Here is a 17,887-nt window from a genome sequence, read left to right as displayed (position 1 = left end):
TAAATGGCAAAAAAAAAAAAAAAGCACATACAAAGATGCTCAACATATTACTCATTAGGAAAATATAAATTAAAATCATAACATGCCACTTCACATTCACTGTAATGGCTATAATCAAAAAGTCAATCAAAAAAATTCAATCACTTATATTGTACAACTGAAACTAACATAGCACATCAAGTTAATTAACCACACTGGAATTAAAACAAATTTTTTAAAAAGATCAGAAAATAAGTATTGGCAAGAATGTGGAGAAACTAAAACCCTCATATATTGCTGGTAGAAATGTAAAATGGTTCAGCCATTTTAGAATACAATCTAGCAGTTTCTTTTATGTTTTTTTTACATTTATTGATTTTTGAGAGAGAGAGACAGAGCTTGAGCAGGGGAGGGGCAGAGAGAGAGAGAGGGAGACACAGAACTCAAAGCAGGCTCCAAGCTCCACACTGTCTGCACAGAGCCTGCCGCAGGGCTCGAACTCACAAACTGCAAGATCATGACCTGAGCCAAAGTTGGACGCTTAACTGACTGAGCCACCCAGGCACCCCTAGCAGTTTCTTAAAATTAACATAGGGACGCCTGGGTGGCTCAATCGGTTAAAGGTCTGCCGGACTCTTGGTTTCGGCTCAGGTCATGATCTCACAGTTTTGTGAATTCGAGCCCCACATCGGGCTCTGTGCTGGCAGCGACGAGCTTGCTTGGGATTCTCTCTCTCCCTCCCTCTCTGCCCTTTCCTCTACTCTTACTCTCTCAAGTAAACAAACTTAAAAAAAAAATTTAACATAAACTTACTGTACAATGAAGTGATGCTGGTCCTAAGAATCTACACAAGAGAAATCACCTCCACCCAAAGACTTGTACACAAATGTTCATAACAGTATTTTTCATAATAACCAAAAAGTGGAAACAACCTGCATGTCCGTCAGCTGGTGAGTGGGTAACCAAAATGTGCTATATCCATACAACAGAATAGTATTCAGCAATAAAAAAGAAACGAAATACTGATTCCTGTTAACAATAAGATAAACCTGAAGAACATGCCTAGCGAAAGAAGCCAGACACAAAAGACCACATATTGTGATTCCATTTATATGAATTGTTCAGAAAAAGAAAATCTATAGAAATAAAAAGTAAATTAGTGGTATATAGCAAAGTTTAACTTCATTTAGCCAGATTCTAGAACTCTAAAGAATGATTTAGTCAATAAAAATCATGGCAGATAAATATCTATGTGGTAAAATGTTCCCTCCAAAAGTGAAAAGGCTTTCAGCAAAATAAAAAGTTTATATTTTATTCCCTACCTTTCTCCGGAAAGGACTTAAGGTAGCTTCTAAAGATAGGTGGAAAATGTTTCTATAGCAAATCCTATTTATAGTTGAAGTACATGTTAGTCATGGTCTTTGCCCCACCCACACATCCTGGCTGAAAAGGCAGTCTAGATCAGTTCTTCTCAAACTAAACATGCACCAGCACTATTCTCCTCAACCCCATACATGATGCTCTTGTAAAATGTAAAATATGTTTTAATTTTTTAGAGAGAGTAAGAGAGGGAGCATGAGCAGGGGAGAGGGGCAGAGGGAGAGAGAGAGTGAGGATCTGAAGCAGGTTCCACACTCAGCATGGAGCGCAATGCAGGGCTCAATCCCGCGACCCCGGGATCATGACCTGAGCTGAAATCAGGAGTCAGAGTCTCAACGGACTGAGCCACCAAGGTGCTCCTAAAATATATATAAAATGAGTAACTAAATGTGCAATTTTAAAAACAGATAAAATACAACCCCAAGTGTTTTATTACCAGATTCCACGAACAGAAAATTACTCTGTTACGTGATTATAAAAGTTTCTAAACACTTTCAATTTCTGTACTTGTTCCTTTGTAAACCACCCTTTGGGTTGCACTCCCCAAAGTGACTCAGTTTTACACGACAGACTTAGAGTTTTATATTTTTCACATTAGAGGTGAATCAACCAAAAGTAGGCACCTCCCCCAAAGGCTGATATCCGGGGTGCAAAAGAGACAAGCAACAGCAATTCTTGGAATACAAACTGCAAGTAAAAACAGTTGGGATGGGAGCTAAAACCAAAGGAATGCCTGACCAGAAGTCGTGAACTACCACCGGGGCAAGAAGGAAGAACCAGAGCCACCGAGACTAGGGCTGACCAAAGGAGGGACCACAGAGAAATGTGAAGCCGCAGAAATATGAGGACAAAAGATTTAGAGAAGTAGAAACGAATAAGCAATTCTCTAAGGACAGGAGAAAGCACACACACTCTGACTCTCATGGATGAGTTAACCAAGGAAAACAGACTGTTCTGGTGCCTGTGAAGCATCCTGCCTGCTCCTCCAGGCACACAAAGCCTCGCCCCCCCCTTAGCACACTTCGAGAATCCTTACAGTCAGCAGCCCCAACCACTTCTCCCTGCTGCTTACGACCCAAAAGCTCTCCTCAACAAAAGGAAGAGACTGGAGGCTTACCTTTGGGTATCAACAGGGGCATCACTCAAAGTGTTTAAACTCATGGTAAGTCTTCCAACTTTCACAATAGCCCACTGTTTCTCAATGATATACTTCGTTATTGATGATTAAAACCTTCTGAGATGTCTGTGGCTTACAGGTTAGATGGGCTCAAGTCTGTTAACATAGTAAACAATATAACAGTGGTTATATATGTGAGTCTTGAGACTACGGGTGATTTTCGTGTTTTTCTTCAACTTACTTGTATTTTTAAAAGTATTGCATAACACACATTTAAATACTCATATTTTTAAAAGCTATTACATTTAAGATAGATTAGAAGCAAAAATGGCAAAATGTTAAAAAAATATTCCTTCTTGTAACAAGTTTCTATTATATTATTCTAATTTCTCTAATAAAAGGAAAAATTATCTCAGTAAAATAGTGACCAATGGGACGCCTGGGTGGCTCAGTCAGTTAAGCACCCAACTTCAGCTCAGGTCATGATCTCACAGTTCGTGAGTTTGAGCCCCGAGTAGGGCTCTGTGCTAACAGCTCAGAGCCTGCAGCCTGCTGTGGATTCTGTGTCTTCCTCTCTCTACCCCTACCCCTCTGTCTCTCTCTCTCTCTCTCTCTCTCTCTCTCTCCCTCAAAAATAAACATTAAAAAAAAATTTTTTTTAAATAGTGACCAATTACTCTTGAACTAGAAAAGGAATGTAGAACCTATTTCTAGGGAAGAGAATTCAGTTTGAAAGAAAGTGAAGTCCAGGGACATTTTTAAGTCCCTAAAGCCTTTTTCATAAATGAGATTTTTTTAAGCTTATTTATTTACTTTGAGAGAGAGCATGCACACAAGTTGGGGGGCAGAGGGAGAAAGAGAAAATTCCAGACAGGCTCCACACTGTCAATGCAGAGCCTGATTCGGGGCTCGAACTCAGGAGTCATGAGATCATGAACTGAACTGAAGTCAGATGCTTAACCAACTGAGCCTCCCAGGCGCTGGGCATAAGTGAGATACTTTTAATGCAATGCTACAATCAAAGAGACCAAAGTACTCCCAACAAATGATCTCATGGTAATTTTTAAAGTCCTTCTCTTAAGGGACCAAGGAAGAATAAAGAGAGTAGTTGTCACTTACACTGACCTCTCTGGAACCCCCTTCTATGGGAGATAATCCAAATTATACAAAGCCCACTATTTAAAGTTGCTTTACTATATTTATAGTATGAAGGAATCTCTGGAGAAATATTTTAAACAGAGATAACAATAATTAAGCCCAAACAGATACAAATAATCAAGATCCCAGAAGTGTCCCTTGGTATCCCTAGAAGAAGTGCAACATCCCAGAAAGACCATAGCTTTGGACTTGGAGAGATGTGACTTAGGATGCCTTTAAGTATCTTTATGAGTGTTGCCGTGGGCAAGTGGCTTACCGTGTGAGCCTGTTTCCTCAACCTTAAGAAGGGAATAATTACATCAATCTCATATATGTGAGATAGAAATAATACATCCAGCATATATACAGTTCTCAGTCACTGTACCTTTCTGTTACTGAGCACAAACCCTACTCTCTATTACCCTCTTTTACTGAACACAAACTTTGAGAATGGGACAAACTTCAGGCAAGCTTTTCTGACTTCATGGAATGCCATTTTGTGTTGTTTTTGTGCGTTAAAAGTTATGGTGGCTTGTTTCTGAGATTTCCTGGCCCTGTTTCCTCCTGCAGTTTGGTCTAGGCCATTGCTTTGCTTTGCCAATCAAGATGGAGACAGAACCTCCATGCTGAGAACCTAGTAATGATTCCTACAGACAAACACCTAGGGATATTTAAAAACAATCAGTGATTTAGCTGATACTGCAATAGTGTGACCCAAGACAAAGATGGAATTTTTACCAACATGGAGGGAAGAATTCTATTTCCCCTTGGACCCTAAAGACTAAGTTTGGAAAGAGTGGCAGACAAACAAATACCACTGTCAGTTTATTGATCACCTAATACAGTGCCAAACCCTGTACCTGTGCTTCATACGCAGAACCCTGGCCCCTATGACACTGCAATGCAAAGATTATCTTACCTGAGGTTTATATCCTCACTTCAACTGAGGAAACTCATCTGATTCAAAAAGGCTAAACGACTTGCGTAAGCCAGTCACCAACTAAATGGTGGATACTAAGGACTCAATCAAGCTCTTCTGATACTGAGTCCCCAAATCTTTTCACCTTACCACCGTGCCCCCAAAGGTCAGACTTCAGAGAAACTGTCCTCACAATACACAATGGAAGTTAAAGAGTTAAAACCTAAAAAGAACAAACTCTTCTATACTTAACAGTAATGTCCAAGGCTAAAAATCAGATATATAAAATGTTTCTATTTTTGTGAAAAAGATGAAACACATACACACACACACACACACACACACGTATACATATGTGTCACAAAATGCACAAACAGAACCCCTAACTCACAGGAAAAGGATAGGGCTTTAATAATGTCCTTTGTGTCGTGCTTTGATTTTATCTTGGGCAGAGAAGTATGGGAAGAGGTAGTTTACCAAATTTAATAAAGTTGTTCCAAGAAAGCTAAATTAAAAGGAATTAAGTAGGGGCACCTGGCTGGCTCGGTTGGTAGAACATGCGACTCTTGAACCCATTGAGTTCAAGCCCAATGTTGGGTGTAGAGATTACTCACAAATAAAGTCTTTAAAAAAAATTAAGTAATGATATGTGTCACAACATGGGTAAACCTTGAAAACAGTATGCTAAGTGAAAGAAACCAGACACAAAAGGCCACATATTGTGATTCCATGCATATAAAATGTATGGAATGGGCAAATACATAGAAACAAAAAGTAGATTTGTAGTTGCCAGAGGACAGGGAGAAAGGGAACTGGGTCTGAGTGTTAATAGGTATGAGGTTTCTTTTGGGGAGTGTTCTGGGTTTCTTTTTGGGACTGATGGAAGTGTTCTGGAATTAGATAGTGGTGATTGTTGTAGAACGTGGTGAATATGCTAAAAACCAATGAATTGTACACTTTAAAACAGTGAATTTTGAGATGTAAGTTATACCCCAATTTTTTAAATTCATCATCAAAAGAAAAAAATCCTATCTAAAGTCTCCTTTAGGGGCGTCTGGATAGCTCAGTCGGTTAAGCATCCGACTTTGGCTCAGGTCATGGTCTCACGGTTTGTGGTTTGAGCCCCACATCGGGCTCTGTATTGAAAGCTCAGAGCCTGGAGCCTGCTTAGGATTCTGTGTCTCCCTCTCTCTGCCCCTCCCCCACCTCAAAAATAAAAATAAACTTTAAAAGTAATAACGATAATTAGGGGTGCCTGGGTGGCTCAGTTGGTTGAGTGTCTGACTCTTGATTTTGGCTCAGGTCCTGATCTCATGGTTCGTGGGATCAAGCCCTACATTGGGCTTTGTGCTGATAGTGTGGGACCTGTTTGGGATTCTCTCTCTCTCCCTCTCTCTCTGCCTCTCCCCTGCACACGTGCATGCTCTCTCCTCAAAGTAAATAAACTTTTTTTAAAAAAAGGAAAAGAAGATAACGAATGATGAGGCAAGTAGCTAGGTACAGTAATGAAAATGTCAATGAAATAAGGAGTTAGGTCAAAGAATTTACAGGTTCCTCACATATTGCGTTCCAAGCTTTACTTGAAACTTCCTGTGAGGTGCCACAAATTAAAATAAACACTTTAGCTAATCTGTACGAGTAATTACAAATTTCTTATGACATGCAATCAACATCAGCCTTCCTCCAATATGTATCTAACTCTGTAAATAATGCTTTCCTTTTGAAAACACTCAATACGCCATTATCTATAAACAAATTATGATACCTCAAAGCCACTCCTACTATCATCACAACAACTGTAACAAAGATCCCCTCTCCAGACAGAGTGCTAAAAACTTTCTAGAGATTATCTGATTTCTGTCTATACCAATCCCGAGGGGGAGATATTGTTAACGTCCCCCCTTTCTATCTAAGGAAACTAGGGCTTAAAAATATTCAATCACTTGTCCAAAGTCAAGTCTCTAGTACGCGACAGAGTCTGGATTCAAGCCCATATTGGCTGACTCCATAGGTCTGCTGTGTGCCTTGCCACTGGCCTTCAAGACATGGTTCATGCCCAGCCAGAGAACATGTGAGGCGTTGCTTGTCAGGGAAGCACTTCTACTCACTACTGCAGATTTTTCAAACACATCTCATTCTTCCCTGCACCCCTACCCCATCCAAACTAACTACAAGTCAGGGGCTTCCTAATGAAGGAGGACTCAGATCTCCAGTGGATTTTCAATCCAAATGCACTACCACAGGCTTGGGCCCAAACCAGTCTATCCTGTAGCAGTGATCGATAAAGGCAAAGTTTAATTCAGCTTTTTATGTTAATGTATTAATAGATTAATCTTCTGTTGGTAGTGGAGTTGGACTATTCTCACCATTCCTACTAAAATAGATGAGGGATATTATGTATATCCTTCTTCAATAACAAGTTATTTAGAAATAGGTAATGGGGCAATTGAGACCAAGGGATCAATGATCTAGACATCCTAAGAGTAAATACCAGCCAGAAACACAATTCTACTTTAGATTTCAGAGCCACTGCTGGTACAAAGTTTTCCTACCTCACAGTCGAGTCCTTCAGTGGATCATCCAGAATGTATTCATCTCTTAGTGTGTCTGTACAGATCCAGGGGGAAAAGGGAGGAGGGGGGAATGAAAAGATAAAAGCCACTATTATTGAGCACTTACTATGTGCCAGTTACTGCACTAGCCATACCCTGATGTCACTGAATCCTCCCAACAGTCTATGAGATGATTATGCCCATTTCACAGATAAGGAGCACTAAGGCTTGGAGAGGCTGAGTAACTTGCATAAAGATATTCAATGGGAGGGTTAGAATTCAAATTCACCTCTGGCTGACTCCTAAGCCCACCCTTTTTCATAACACAATGCTGACTTCAATAATAACATCTGTGTTGGGGAATTCTATCTGCAGATTTCTATATTTCACCTTTAAAAAGATGTCTGGTTCTTTCATCAAAACAAACCATGACAAGGGGGCTGAGACAATCAAAGAATTTTAGAATTAAATAGGACTTTAAAGACCAAGTCTATCCTCCTAAATCTCACAGATAAGGAATCTAATGTCTAGTAAGCTTAGGTGATTGGCCTTAGGTTACTAGGCTAATAAAACTCTATACCAGGACTAATACACAAAGCTCCAGATTAAAACTACTCCCTTCTTTCCTCTTAGCAGGTTACACTGCCTTTGTTTCTTCTTCATTTCATGAGAAACCACTGTAATTTCTGCTCTACCATCGTTTTGTTGTTGTTAGGCACTAACTCTTCAATAAAACAGGTGACAAAATGGGAGGTGACAAATGGGAGGATCTTCTCTCCAAAATTATGTGAACTATACAAGACATCGATGTGTTTTGTATTCGAAAGAGGTGAGCACCAACTGAAATTGGTGAGTAAATTTACGCAGAATCATGAGAGATCTACTTAAAATGAAAAAATATTTATTTGCCTAGGATAATTATCACGATGAAATAAAGAACAGTCAAAAGGAGGCTCTACTTCTGTAGAAAATGTACAGCCCTGGAAAAACAGCCAAATTTTCTACATCTGTTAGAGTCCTGAAAGTAAGCAGTGGAAGCTACAGATAACAGCCTAACACAATTCATTCTTTATTTATCAAACATTTATAAAGTGTCTAATGTGTGGCTGGCATTTTTTTTTTTTTTAAGGATGAAAAAGACGTGGTCCTTGTCCTCCAAGATCTTACTGATTATCGGAGGGGAATAGCTCGGTAGTCAGGAGTTGTAAACCTTAGAAGCAAGGGCATGCCCTCTGGGTCCCTATTCAGTCCTCTGGGTACCTCTGCAGCGGTCTCAGATTAAGATGCTCCAAGGGGATCTTTCCCCCAAATATGCGGTGAGGCCCAGCCCAGGGAGCTGGAGGCGTGTCCCCACAAACGACAGCAACAGTCCCAGGACAACCACAAACTAACTCGGGGTTCCCCATAACTCTCACTGCAGCCACCCATACCGTTCCTCTCAACACCTCCCCGACCAAGTCGTTCGCCTCGAAGCCCCCACACCCCGTGGTTACCTCAGGGGGCTCCCGTGGTCCAGACAAGACACCCAAGACCCCAGGGGCAGCTCCAAATCTCAATGGTAGAAAGAGGTCTAGGCCGATCGCGGGGGTCAGAGCAAAAACTGTTGGAACCCGACGGACTCTAGGACCCGGGAGGGGGAACGAATAGAGAAGGGGCACAGGAGTGGACAAGCCCTAGGGAGACGGTGTTTACAACGGCCACTTCCGGAGACTGGGCTTCCCTCGCAGACCTTCGCAGACTTTCGCAGGCCTCCCGGCCCCGCCCCAGCCGACCTCTCTCCTCCCGCCTCCCGCGGCCCGAAGCTCCGGGATACGCACTCGGAGAAAGCCGAGCTCGGGTTGGAAGAGCTAAGCCCGCGAAGCTGCGCGGCCGCGCTGGAAGGCGAGCAGGCGCATGCGCCGTTGCTGAGAAGCGGCGCGCCCGTGCCCGCGCGCATTCCCGCGCCGCGCCCGTCCCTCCCGCCACGAGAACGGCCTGGCCCACGCTCCAATGTGCTGTTCTCAGCGTGGGGTCCCCAGGACCTCAGAATCCCAGTCTCAGAATCCCAGAGCCGACAGACAATGCATTTTTCTAAGCCTTAAACCCTTTCCGCGTTTACTAAAAAAAAAAAAAAAAAAAAAAAAATCTTAGGAGGCTGGATCCCCGATTGTGCATTAAACTGCGGATCCTAAGGCCAGTGGAGCCCTTCGGGGTCTGTGGATTGGTGCCAAAGCCTGGCGGAAATTCTCGGGACTCCGCTTCTGCGCAAGTGGCTGGTTTCCCGCTGTTTAGCCTGCTCTCTGCCTGCCAGACGCTTCTTGTTCCCTCCCCCCATCCCCATTGTAGCCCAGCTTGGGGTGGTAAACAGGGCCGGGAAAATACGGGTCAGCGCGCTGATACTGTTGCAGCGCCTTTCATTATAAATATTACGTAACGAGGTACCTTGCAAAAAAAGTCCTTAGAGCCTTAACGTGCTCCCATCTCTTTCCAGTCTTCCTCCAAGCCCCCTAGTGCACGCGCACACACACGCGCCTTCCTCCAGTTGATAATTTATACTTTGGTTTCTTCCGGTCGCTGCTTCACAATCTGCTGCCGCCCCAGGAAGATTGGAAAACCAAACCCTCTTTTGTTCCTTGGCATTTGAAAGCCTGTTCCCCAAAGAACAATGCAATTTGGCGGGGATTTTGATTGAGGATTTTGTCTTCACCACCTCCACCTCCTCCGCACAAAAAGGCGTTTGATACAAAATGAACCTTTAATGCTAAAATTGTGCCATGTTAATTGTAATCAACCTGAAACCAGGTGTAGGGGCCGGCTTTTCCGTGTCTCCTTGGGGAAAGCCAACGGTCATAAATGCAAATATAAATTGAGATTAAAACATCCTTGATTCCTGTAACACTGAAACTTCAATTGGTTTGAGTTTTCACTTAGATTAAAAAAGGAAGCCCGTCCCCCTTCCTATTAATTTTGCCAGAAAGAGGATAATTACTTCAAAGGAAAGAGTTTACGGAAAGGAAAAACGAGCCCGCTCTAACATTTAGAAATGCAGTGGAAAATTACAACAGACTAATGAGATTAGGGCTTGTTTGGCTTCACAAGTTTCAAATATTTATAAGACTTATTTATGTTTTTTAAAAAAATCACAAAATTGGGGCTCCTGTGTGGCTCAGTGGGTCGAGGGGCGACTTCAGCTCAGGTCTTGATCTCCCAATTCTTGGGCTGGAGCCCCACCTCCAGCTCTGTGCTGACAGCTCAGAGCCTGGATCCTGCTTTGGATTCTGTGTCTCCCTCTCTCTGCCCCTCACACTGTGTCTCTCTCAAAAATACAAAAAAATAAAACATTAAAAAAAGTTTTTTTAATCACAAAGTTGAATATTGTATGGCAAGGATAAATGGCAAAGGTATTACTGCACTTTTTCAAGCCAAGAATGAAGCCTTGCAATCTTTATTTGTTCATTCAGTATTTATTGAATACAGACTATATACCTACCTTGGAGCTAGGTGATAGAAATACAGGATATTTAACATAAGTACAAGGGGAATCAGAACAGGCAAATGTTAATAAACAACCACGAGCACCCCCAAAGGCTTTAAAGAGTACAGTTAGCTTACTCTGGGAAGATGGTTATAGATTCATCAAGCTGAGAAGGAACTGGAAGACATGGAAGCTACACAGGCCAGCACAGGAAACAGCAGGAGTATTTATTTGGAAAACTGGAAGAAGTTCTGTGCGAAGTCTTCAGAGTGGGAGAAGATGGCGGAGTAAGCTAACAGGCTGGAGAAGTAAGCCAACCCCAGATCACAAGGACCTTCTAGGTCATACACTAGTCCCCCTTATCCATGGTTTCTCTTTCCAGGACTTCCATTACCTGAGGTCAAACAAGGTCAGAAAGCAGATCATCCTCCTTCACACATATTCAGAAGATCAGTAGTAGCCTAACTCTATGTCATAATGCCTGCATCATTCACCTTGCTTCTCTCATCACATTTTTTAATCATCAAAAGAGTAGGGTACAATAAATATTTTTTCCCAGAGACAGAGACCATATTCACATAACTTTTATTACAATGTATAGGTGTGTATGCATAAGAAAAAACATCTGAGAATGCAAGCTGGTGCAGCCACTCTGGAAAACAGTATGGAAGTTCCTCAAAAAACCAAAAATAGAACTACCCTACAACCCAGCAATTGCACTACTAGGCATTTATCCAAGGGATACAGGTGTGCTGTTTCGAAGGGACACATGCCCCTCCCCATGTTCATAGCAGCACTACCAACAATAGCCAAAGTCTGGAAAGAGCCCAAATGTCCATTGATGGATGAATGGATAAAGAAGAGGTGGTATATATATATACAATGGAGTATTACTCAGCAATCGAAAAGAATGAAATCTTGCTATTTGCAATTACATGGATGGAACTGGAGGGTATTATGCTAAGTGAAATTAGTCAGAGAAAGACAAAAATCATATGGCTTCACTCATATCAGGACTTTAAGAGACAAAACAGAGGAACATAAGGGAAGGGAAACAAAAGTAATATAAAAACAGGGAGGGGGACAAGACAGAAGAGACTCACAAATATGGAGAACAAACTGAGGGTTACTGGAGAGGTTGTGGGAGGGGGAATGGGCTACATGGGTGAGGGGCACAAAGGAATCTACTCCTGAAATCACTGTTGCACTATATGCTAACTAATTTGGATGTAAATTTAAAAAAATAAAATTAAAAAAAAAAAACATAGAGTATCTAGGATTCAGTACTATCTCCAGTCTCAGGCATCCATTGGGGGTCTTGGAACATATCCCCCACAGACAAGGGAGGACTACTACTATACTTACTTTATCAAGCAATGAAGCTAACAAAAGGTGTTGAGCAGAAAAGTTATAATAATTACACAATCAGACTGTTTTAAAATATTTGGACGTTTCCTATGTTTTTCTAATAGTTACAAGGTTAATTCTCTGCTGTTTCTGCTTGCCTAAGATTACTTACAAAAAGCTGTACATAAGGATGTTCTCAAATTCACTCCCCTTTTAGCCTTAAAAGTCCCGATAATCACCTTGTTCTTTTTACTTTCAAGGTAGTATTCAATTCATCCCCATCACCCCACCAAAACAGCTTCCAAAGTCAATAATGACCTCATTGCTAAATCCCAGACCCCTTGAATTCACTGACACTTTGATCCTCCTCTGATTTTTCGCCAGCATAGGTAAGACTCTTGGTTTCTCCGACTCTCTGACCTTTTTATTGCTTGCTGCTCAGAGAACTGTTATCTCCTTCTTGCCCCTCAAGGTGATAGTTTCTTAGTTTCTGCCCTCAACTTTCACATATCACCACATAAGTGTCCTCGGTGATGTCATCCATCCCTGTGTCCATGTGACATATAATATCATAAACTCAGCTGTGGTTGTGATTTCGTTTTGTTTTGAGAGAAAGAGAGAGAGTACATGAGAGTATGAGCAGGGAAAGGGCAGAGGGCGAGGGAGACTGAGAGTCTTAAGCAGGCTCCATGTTCAGAGTGAAGCCTGACTCAGGGCTCCATCTCATGACCATGGCATCGTGTCCTGAGCCAAAATCAAGAGTTAGATGCTCAACTGACTGAGCCACCCAGGCACCCCTGTGGTTGTGAATTTTTAGCTCTCATCTGAATAATATCTGGAAATATTGAATTCAACATATCTAAACACGATCTTTCTTAAATTCCTCATGGAGCACCCCCCCCCCCAAAACCGCTCCTCTACCTATTTATAAAACTAATCTCTGGGATGCCTGGGTGATTCAGTTGGTTGAACGTTCAACTTGGGCTCAGGTCATGATCTCACTCTGAGTTCAAGCCCCACATCAGGCTCTGAGCTGACAACTCAGAGCCTGGGGCCTGCTTCAGATTCTGTGTCTCCGTCTCTCTCTGTCCCTCCCTTGCTTACATTCTGTCTGTCTGTCTGTCTGTCTCTCTCTCTCTCTCTCTCTCTCTCTCTCAAAATGAAATAAATGTTTAAAAAAATTTTTTTTAACTTATCTCTTAGACACCCCAGTGAAAAAAACTCAGGGGGCCCTGAGGTGGCTCAGTCAGTTAAGCGTCCAACTCTCGATTTCAGCTCAGATCATGATCTCATGGATCATGGGATTGAGTGCCCCATCAAGCTCCACACTAACAGTGCTGAGCTTGCTTGGTATTCTCTCTCTCCCTCTCTCTCACTTGCTCTCTCAAAATAAATAAATAAACTTAAAAAAGAAAAAGAAAAAAACTCAAAGAATCTTTCTTCTTTTTCAAGCTCCCAATTCCTACATCTAAGAATCACTAAATCCTACTTCCTTTAACTCTCCTGTCTTGTTTCTATACCTACTACTAAACATCTTCATGTATGCGTTTCTTTACTGCTTCATATTCAGACGCTTGCGATCAGAACCTGTGCTGTGGCCCTAATGTAAGTCACTCTCCCCACCTTTCTGTGCAAATTCTCAACATTTTTATAAGTTGACAACTCAACACCTACAGCATTTTTAACCTGGTAAATATGAGAAGAAGATCAAAAACTTAAAAAAAAATCAAAAGCAGGCCTAAGGGCACATGTGTACCTTTCTGACACTAGGGGAGTGTTATGAGCTGATTTTATGCATGTGAGCCCCAGGGTTTTTTAAGCACCAGATGAACCGCATCCTTTTGACCCTTCAATAACCTCCCTCAGAAGGTTCAAACACCAGGTGCTTGATTATTATGCTGCTTTGGTATCAATTCTCAGAACTACAAGACCTCACCATAATTGTTTCTCTCAGTGGCTCTGGTCCTTTGTTCCTTCAGTCCCCATTCTGTGTGCTACAACAGAAATGGCCCTTCTAAAGCATTGTCAACCTTAAAAATTAAACAACAGAGGTTATCAAGCAGCAAATGAGTTTATTCAGAAATAGCAGAAGAATTGCAACTTGGAACATGCCAACTATGGTGAACCATAGGCAAGTGCAGAGAACAAAAGGAAGAGAGCCTCCTTTATAGAGGAAAGGAGAAAATTGGGAGGATTTGTTTTGAACAAAAGTTCATTGGTGGAAAATAAGAGTTACATATATAATTATCACATTGTAACTCAGATTATGTTACCCTATCAATCAATTCTTTTAATGGCTCCTCAGTCCTTACTGCATAAAACCCAAACTTAACTCTTCCCCCTCCCTCATCAATCAAGGGCCCCTAGTCTTGTCCCTACCTGCCCTTCCAGCCTTGCTTTCTCCTTTTAAACAATAAATCCTCCCTTTCATTCACATAGCAAAGGAAAACACAAAACATTGGGGGAATAAATGTAGTAAGACATAGACAAGGACTTATAGTAAAAAATTTTTTTAATTTTTAAACTACATTTTTTTAATTTTTTAAGTTATTTTGAGTGGGGAGGGGCAGAGAGAGAGAGAGAGAGAGAGAGAGAATTCTAAGCAGACTCCACACTGTCAGCACATAGCCTGATGCAGAGCTCGATCCCATGAACTGTGAGATCATGACCTGAGGCAAGATCGAGAGCCAGTTGCTTAATCGACTGAGCCACCCAGGCACCCCTAAAAGTTTTAAGAATGATTATATGGTCAATTAATCTTCAACAAATGATGTAGGACTACGCAATGGGAAAAAGTCTCTTCAACAAATAGTCCCAGGAAAACTGGACAGCTGCATGCAAAAGAATGAAATTGGACCATGTTCTTATGCCACACACAAAAATAAACTCAAAAGGGATTAAGGACCTAAATGTGAGACCTAAAACCACAAAAATTCTAGATGAAATCACAGACAGTAATTTCTCTGACATCAGCTGTAGCAACATTTTTCTAGATATGTTTCCTGAAGCAAGGGAAACAAACAAAAAAATAAACTATTGGGATTATATCAAAATAACAAACTTCTGCACAGCAAAGGAAATAATCAACTAAAAGACAAACCTACAGAATGGGAGAAATTATTTGCAAACGGCACATTCGAGAAAGGGTTAGTATCCAAAATATATAAAGAACGTATACAACTCAACACCAAAAAAATAATCCAACTAAAAAAATGAGCAAAAGATTTGAACAGACATTTCTCCAAAGACATACAGATGGCCAACAGACACATGAAAAGATGCTCAACATTACTAATCATCAGGGAAATGTGAATCTAAATCACACCTGTCAGAATGACTAAAATCAAAAACACAAGAAACAACAAGTGTTGGCAAGGATGTGGAGAAAAAGGAAACCTCATGCCCTGTATGTAGAAATGCAAACTGGTGTAGCCACTGTGGAAAACGGTATGGAGCTTACTCAAAAAACTAAAAATAGAACTACCATATTACCAGTAATTAGACTACTGGTATTTATCCAAAGCGTACAAAAATGCAAACTCGAAAAGATATATGTTTATTGCAGCACTATTTACAATAGCCAAATTATGGAAGCATCCCACATGTTCATAGAATGGATAAAGATGGTGTGGTATATATACAATGGAATATTACTCATCCAGAAAAAGAAAGAATGAAATCTTGCCATTTGCAAAAACATGGATGGGTCTAGAAAGTATAATGCTAAGCGAAATAAGTCAGAGAAAGACAAATACTGTATGATTTCATTCATACGTAGAATTTACGAAACAAAATAAATAAGCAAAGAAAAAAAAAGAAACAAACCAGAAAGAAGACTCTAAACCATAGAGAACAAACTGATGGTTACCAGACAGGAGGTGGGTAGAGGGATGGGTGAAATAGGTGGGGGGTGATTAAGAGCACACTTCCACAACGAGCACTGAGTTATATATAGAATTGTTGAATCACTATATTGTAAACCTGAAACTAATATAACACTGTATGTTAACTATACTGGAATTAAAAATTTTTTTTAAGTTTTAAGATATATAGGTTAATATAAAAGATTTGAATTCCAACACATTTTTTTATTAAATATATGTGTCAAGCACTATGCTAAGTGGTTTCACATTTATCCTCTTTTTTTTCAAAAATGCAAATACCTTTATCATTTGTCCCAATAATACATTGTCACTTAAGAAATTGAGGTGGGGCACCTGGCTGGATCAGTTGGTGGAGCATCTGATCAAGAGATCATGGGTCATGAGTTTAAGCCCCACGTTGGGTGTAGAGACTACTTAAAAAAAAAAAAAAAAAAAAAAGATGGGGCGCCTGAGTAGTTCAGTTAGTTAAGCATCCGACTTTAGCTCAGGTCATGATCTTGCCGTTCACAAGCCCAAGCCCCACATCGGGCTCTGTGCTGACAGCTCAGAGCCTGGAGCCTGCTTCAGATTCTGTGTCTCCCTCTCTCTCTGCCCCTCCCCAGCTTGCACTCTGTCTCTGTCTCTCTCAAATATAAATAAAGGCAAAATAATAATAAGAAGAAGAAGAAGAAGAAAGAAAGAAATAAAGAGATAACAACACTGTGAGAGAATGTCTGCTTCCCTCTGCCCTTGGCAGCACTACATTTTTTTTTAATTTTTTTTTTTTAAGTTTATTTATTTTTGAGACAGAGAGAGACAGAGCATGAACGGGGGAGGAGCAGAGAGAGAGGGAGACACAGAATCGGAAGCAGGCTCCAGGCTCTGAGCCATCAGCCCAGAGCCCGACGCAGGGCTTGAACTCACGGACCGCGAGATCATGACCTGAGCCGAACTCGGACGCTTAACGGACTGAGCCACCCAGGCGCCCCACTACATTTTTTTTTTTTAATGCTTATTTATTTATTTTTTTTTTTTTTTAATTTTTTTTTTCAACGTTTATTTATTTTTGGGACAGAGAGAGACAGAGCATGAACGGGGGAGGGACAGAGAGAGAGGGAGACACAGAATCGGAAACAGGCTCCAGGCTCTGAGCCATCAGCCCAGAGCCTGACGCGGGGCTCGAACTCACGGACCGTGAGATCGTGACCTGGCTGAAGTCGGACGCTTAACCGACTGCGCCACCCAGGCGCCCCAATGCTTATTTATTTTTGAGAGAGAGAGACAGAGTGTGAGTCAGGGAGGGGCAGAGAGAGAGAGAGAGACACAGAAACTGCAGCAGGCTCCAGGCCCTGAGTTGTCAGCTCAGAGCCCAGTGCGGGGCTCGAACTCACAAACCATGAGACCGTGACCTGAGAGGAAGTCAGACACTTAACCGACTGAGCCACCAGGCACCCCAGCACTAGATATTTTTGTAGTATTGAAACTTTTCCAATCTGATAGACCAAAAGTGATGCATCATTGTTCTAATGTTCTTTTAATTTGCGTTTCTCTGATCATTAATGAAGTTTGGTAACATCTAGAAATGCCATTTTAATCTTACATTCCAGGAAGCATGAAACCACTGTTACCCCACCATTGTCCAACAGAAATTAGAGTGGAGAATTTGCCAAGCCTAAGAATTCAATTCATCACTTTACAAAGAAGAACTTCGACTTCAGGGAAGTCCTCAAGGAAGATAGTGGAGTAGGAAGAACTACGCTCACCTCTCCCATGAATGTAACTACGTAACACTCAAATCAGTATAAACAACTCATAAAATGACCTGAGGACCGGCAGAATAAACTCCACAAGTAAATGTAGAGAAGAGACTCCATCCAGGAGGAGAGGAAGGGCAGAGATGTGATGGAGAGCTAAATGGACTCATGAGCTATTCATGGGCAGGATCGCAGAAGCAGAGAAGAGAGAGAAATAGACCCTCACACAGGAGAGCCCACAAGGGGAAGATGAATCCCCATAGCATTTGGCATAACCTTACAAAGAATTTTTTTTTTACCTTACAAAGAATTATTATAAAGCTATAGCCAAGTCTTTATAGGTGAGGTGGCATCCTATAAGAAATATGTTGATAAGTATTGAGAC

General features: G+C 41.3%; 1 protein-coding gene across 11 annotated transcripts in view; it reads right to left on the bottom strand.

Moving 5' to 3' along the window:
- The window catches only part of CCDC171 (coiled-coil domain containing 171), a 308,137-nt gene extending 298,526 nt beyond the window's left edge, over positions 1-9,611 (bottom strand). For 5 of the 11 annotated variants that reach the window (XM_078436778.2, XM_078436785.2, XM_078436788.2 and 2 more), the window contains exons 1-3: positions 8,578-8,890; positions 7,085-7,139; positions 2,477-2,632 (exon numbers count right to left, since the gene is read on the bottom strand). In XM_078436778.2, the coding sequence (XP_078292904.2) occupies positions 2,477-2,520 (44 nt within the window). In that variant the 5' untranslated portion in view covers positions 2,521-2,632; positions 7,085-7,139; positions 8,578-8,890. The other 6 variants (XM_078436780.2, XM_078436779.2, XM_078436784.2 and 3 more) reach the window with 6 other exon arrangements.
- Positions 9,612-17,887: the final 8,276 nt, after the last annotated feature.

This window comes from Panthera onca, chromosome D4, assembly GCF_046562875.1.
Source record: "Panthera onca isolate mPanOnc1 chromosome D4, mPanOnc1 haplotype 2, whole genome shotgun sequence".
In the NCBI taxonomy this organism is placed as follows: domain Eukaryota; kingdom Metazoa; phylum Chordata; class Mammalia; order Carnivora; family Felidae; genus Panthera; species Panthera onca.
The sequence above is the reverse complement of the archived record's forward strand: the minus strand, read 5'-3'. Positions and strand labels throughout refer to the sequence as shown.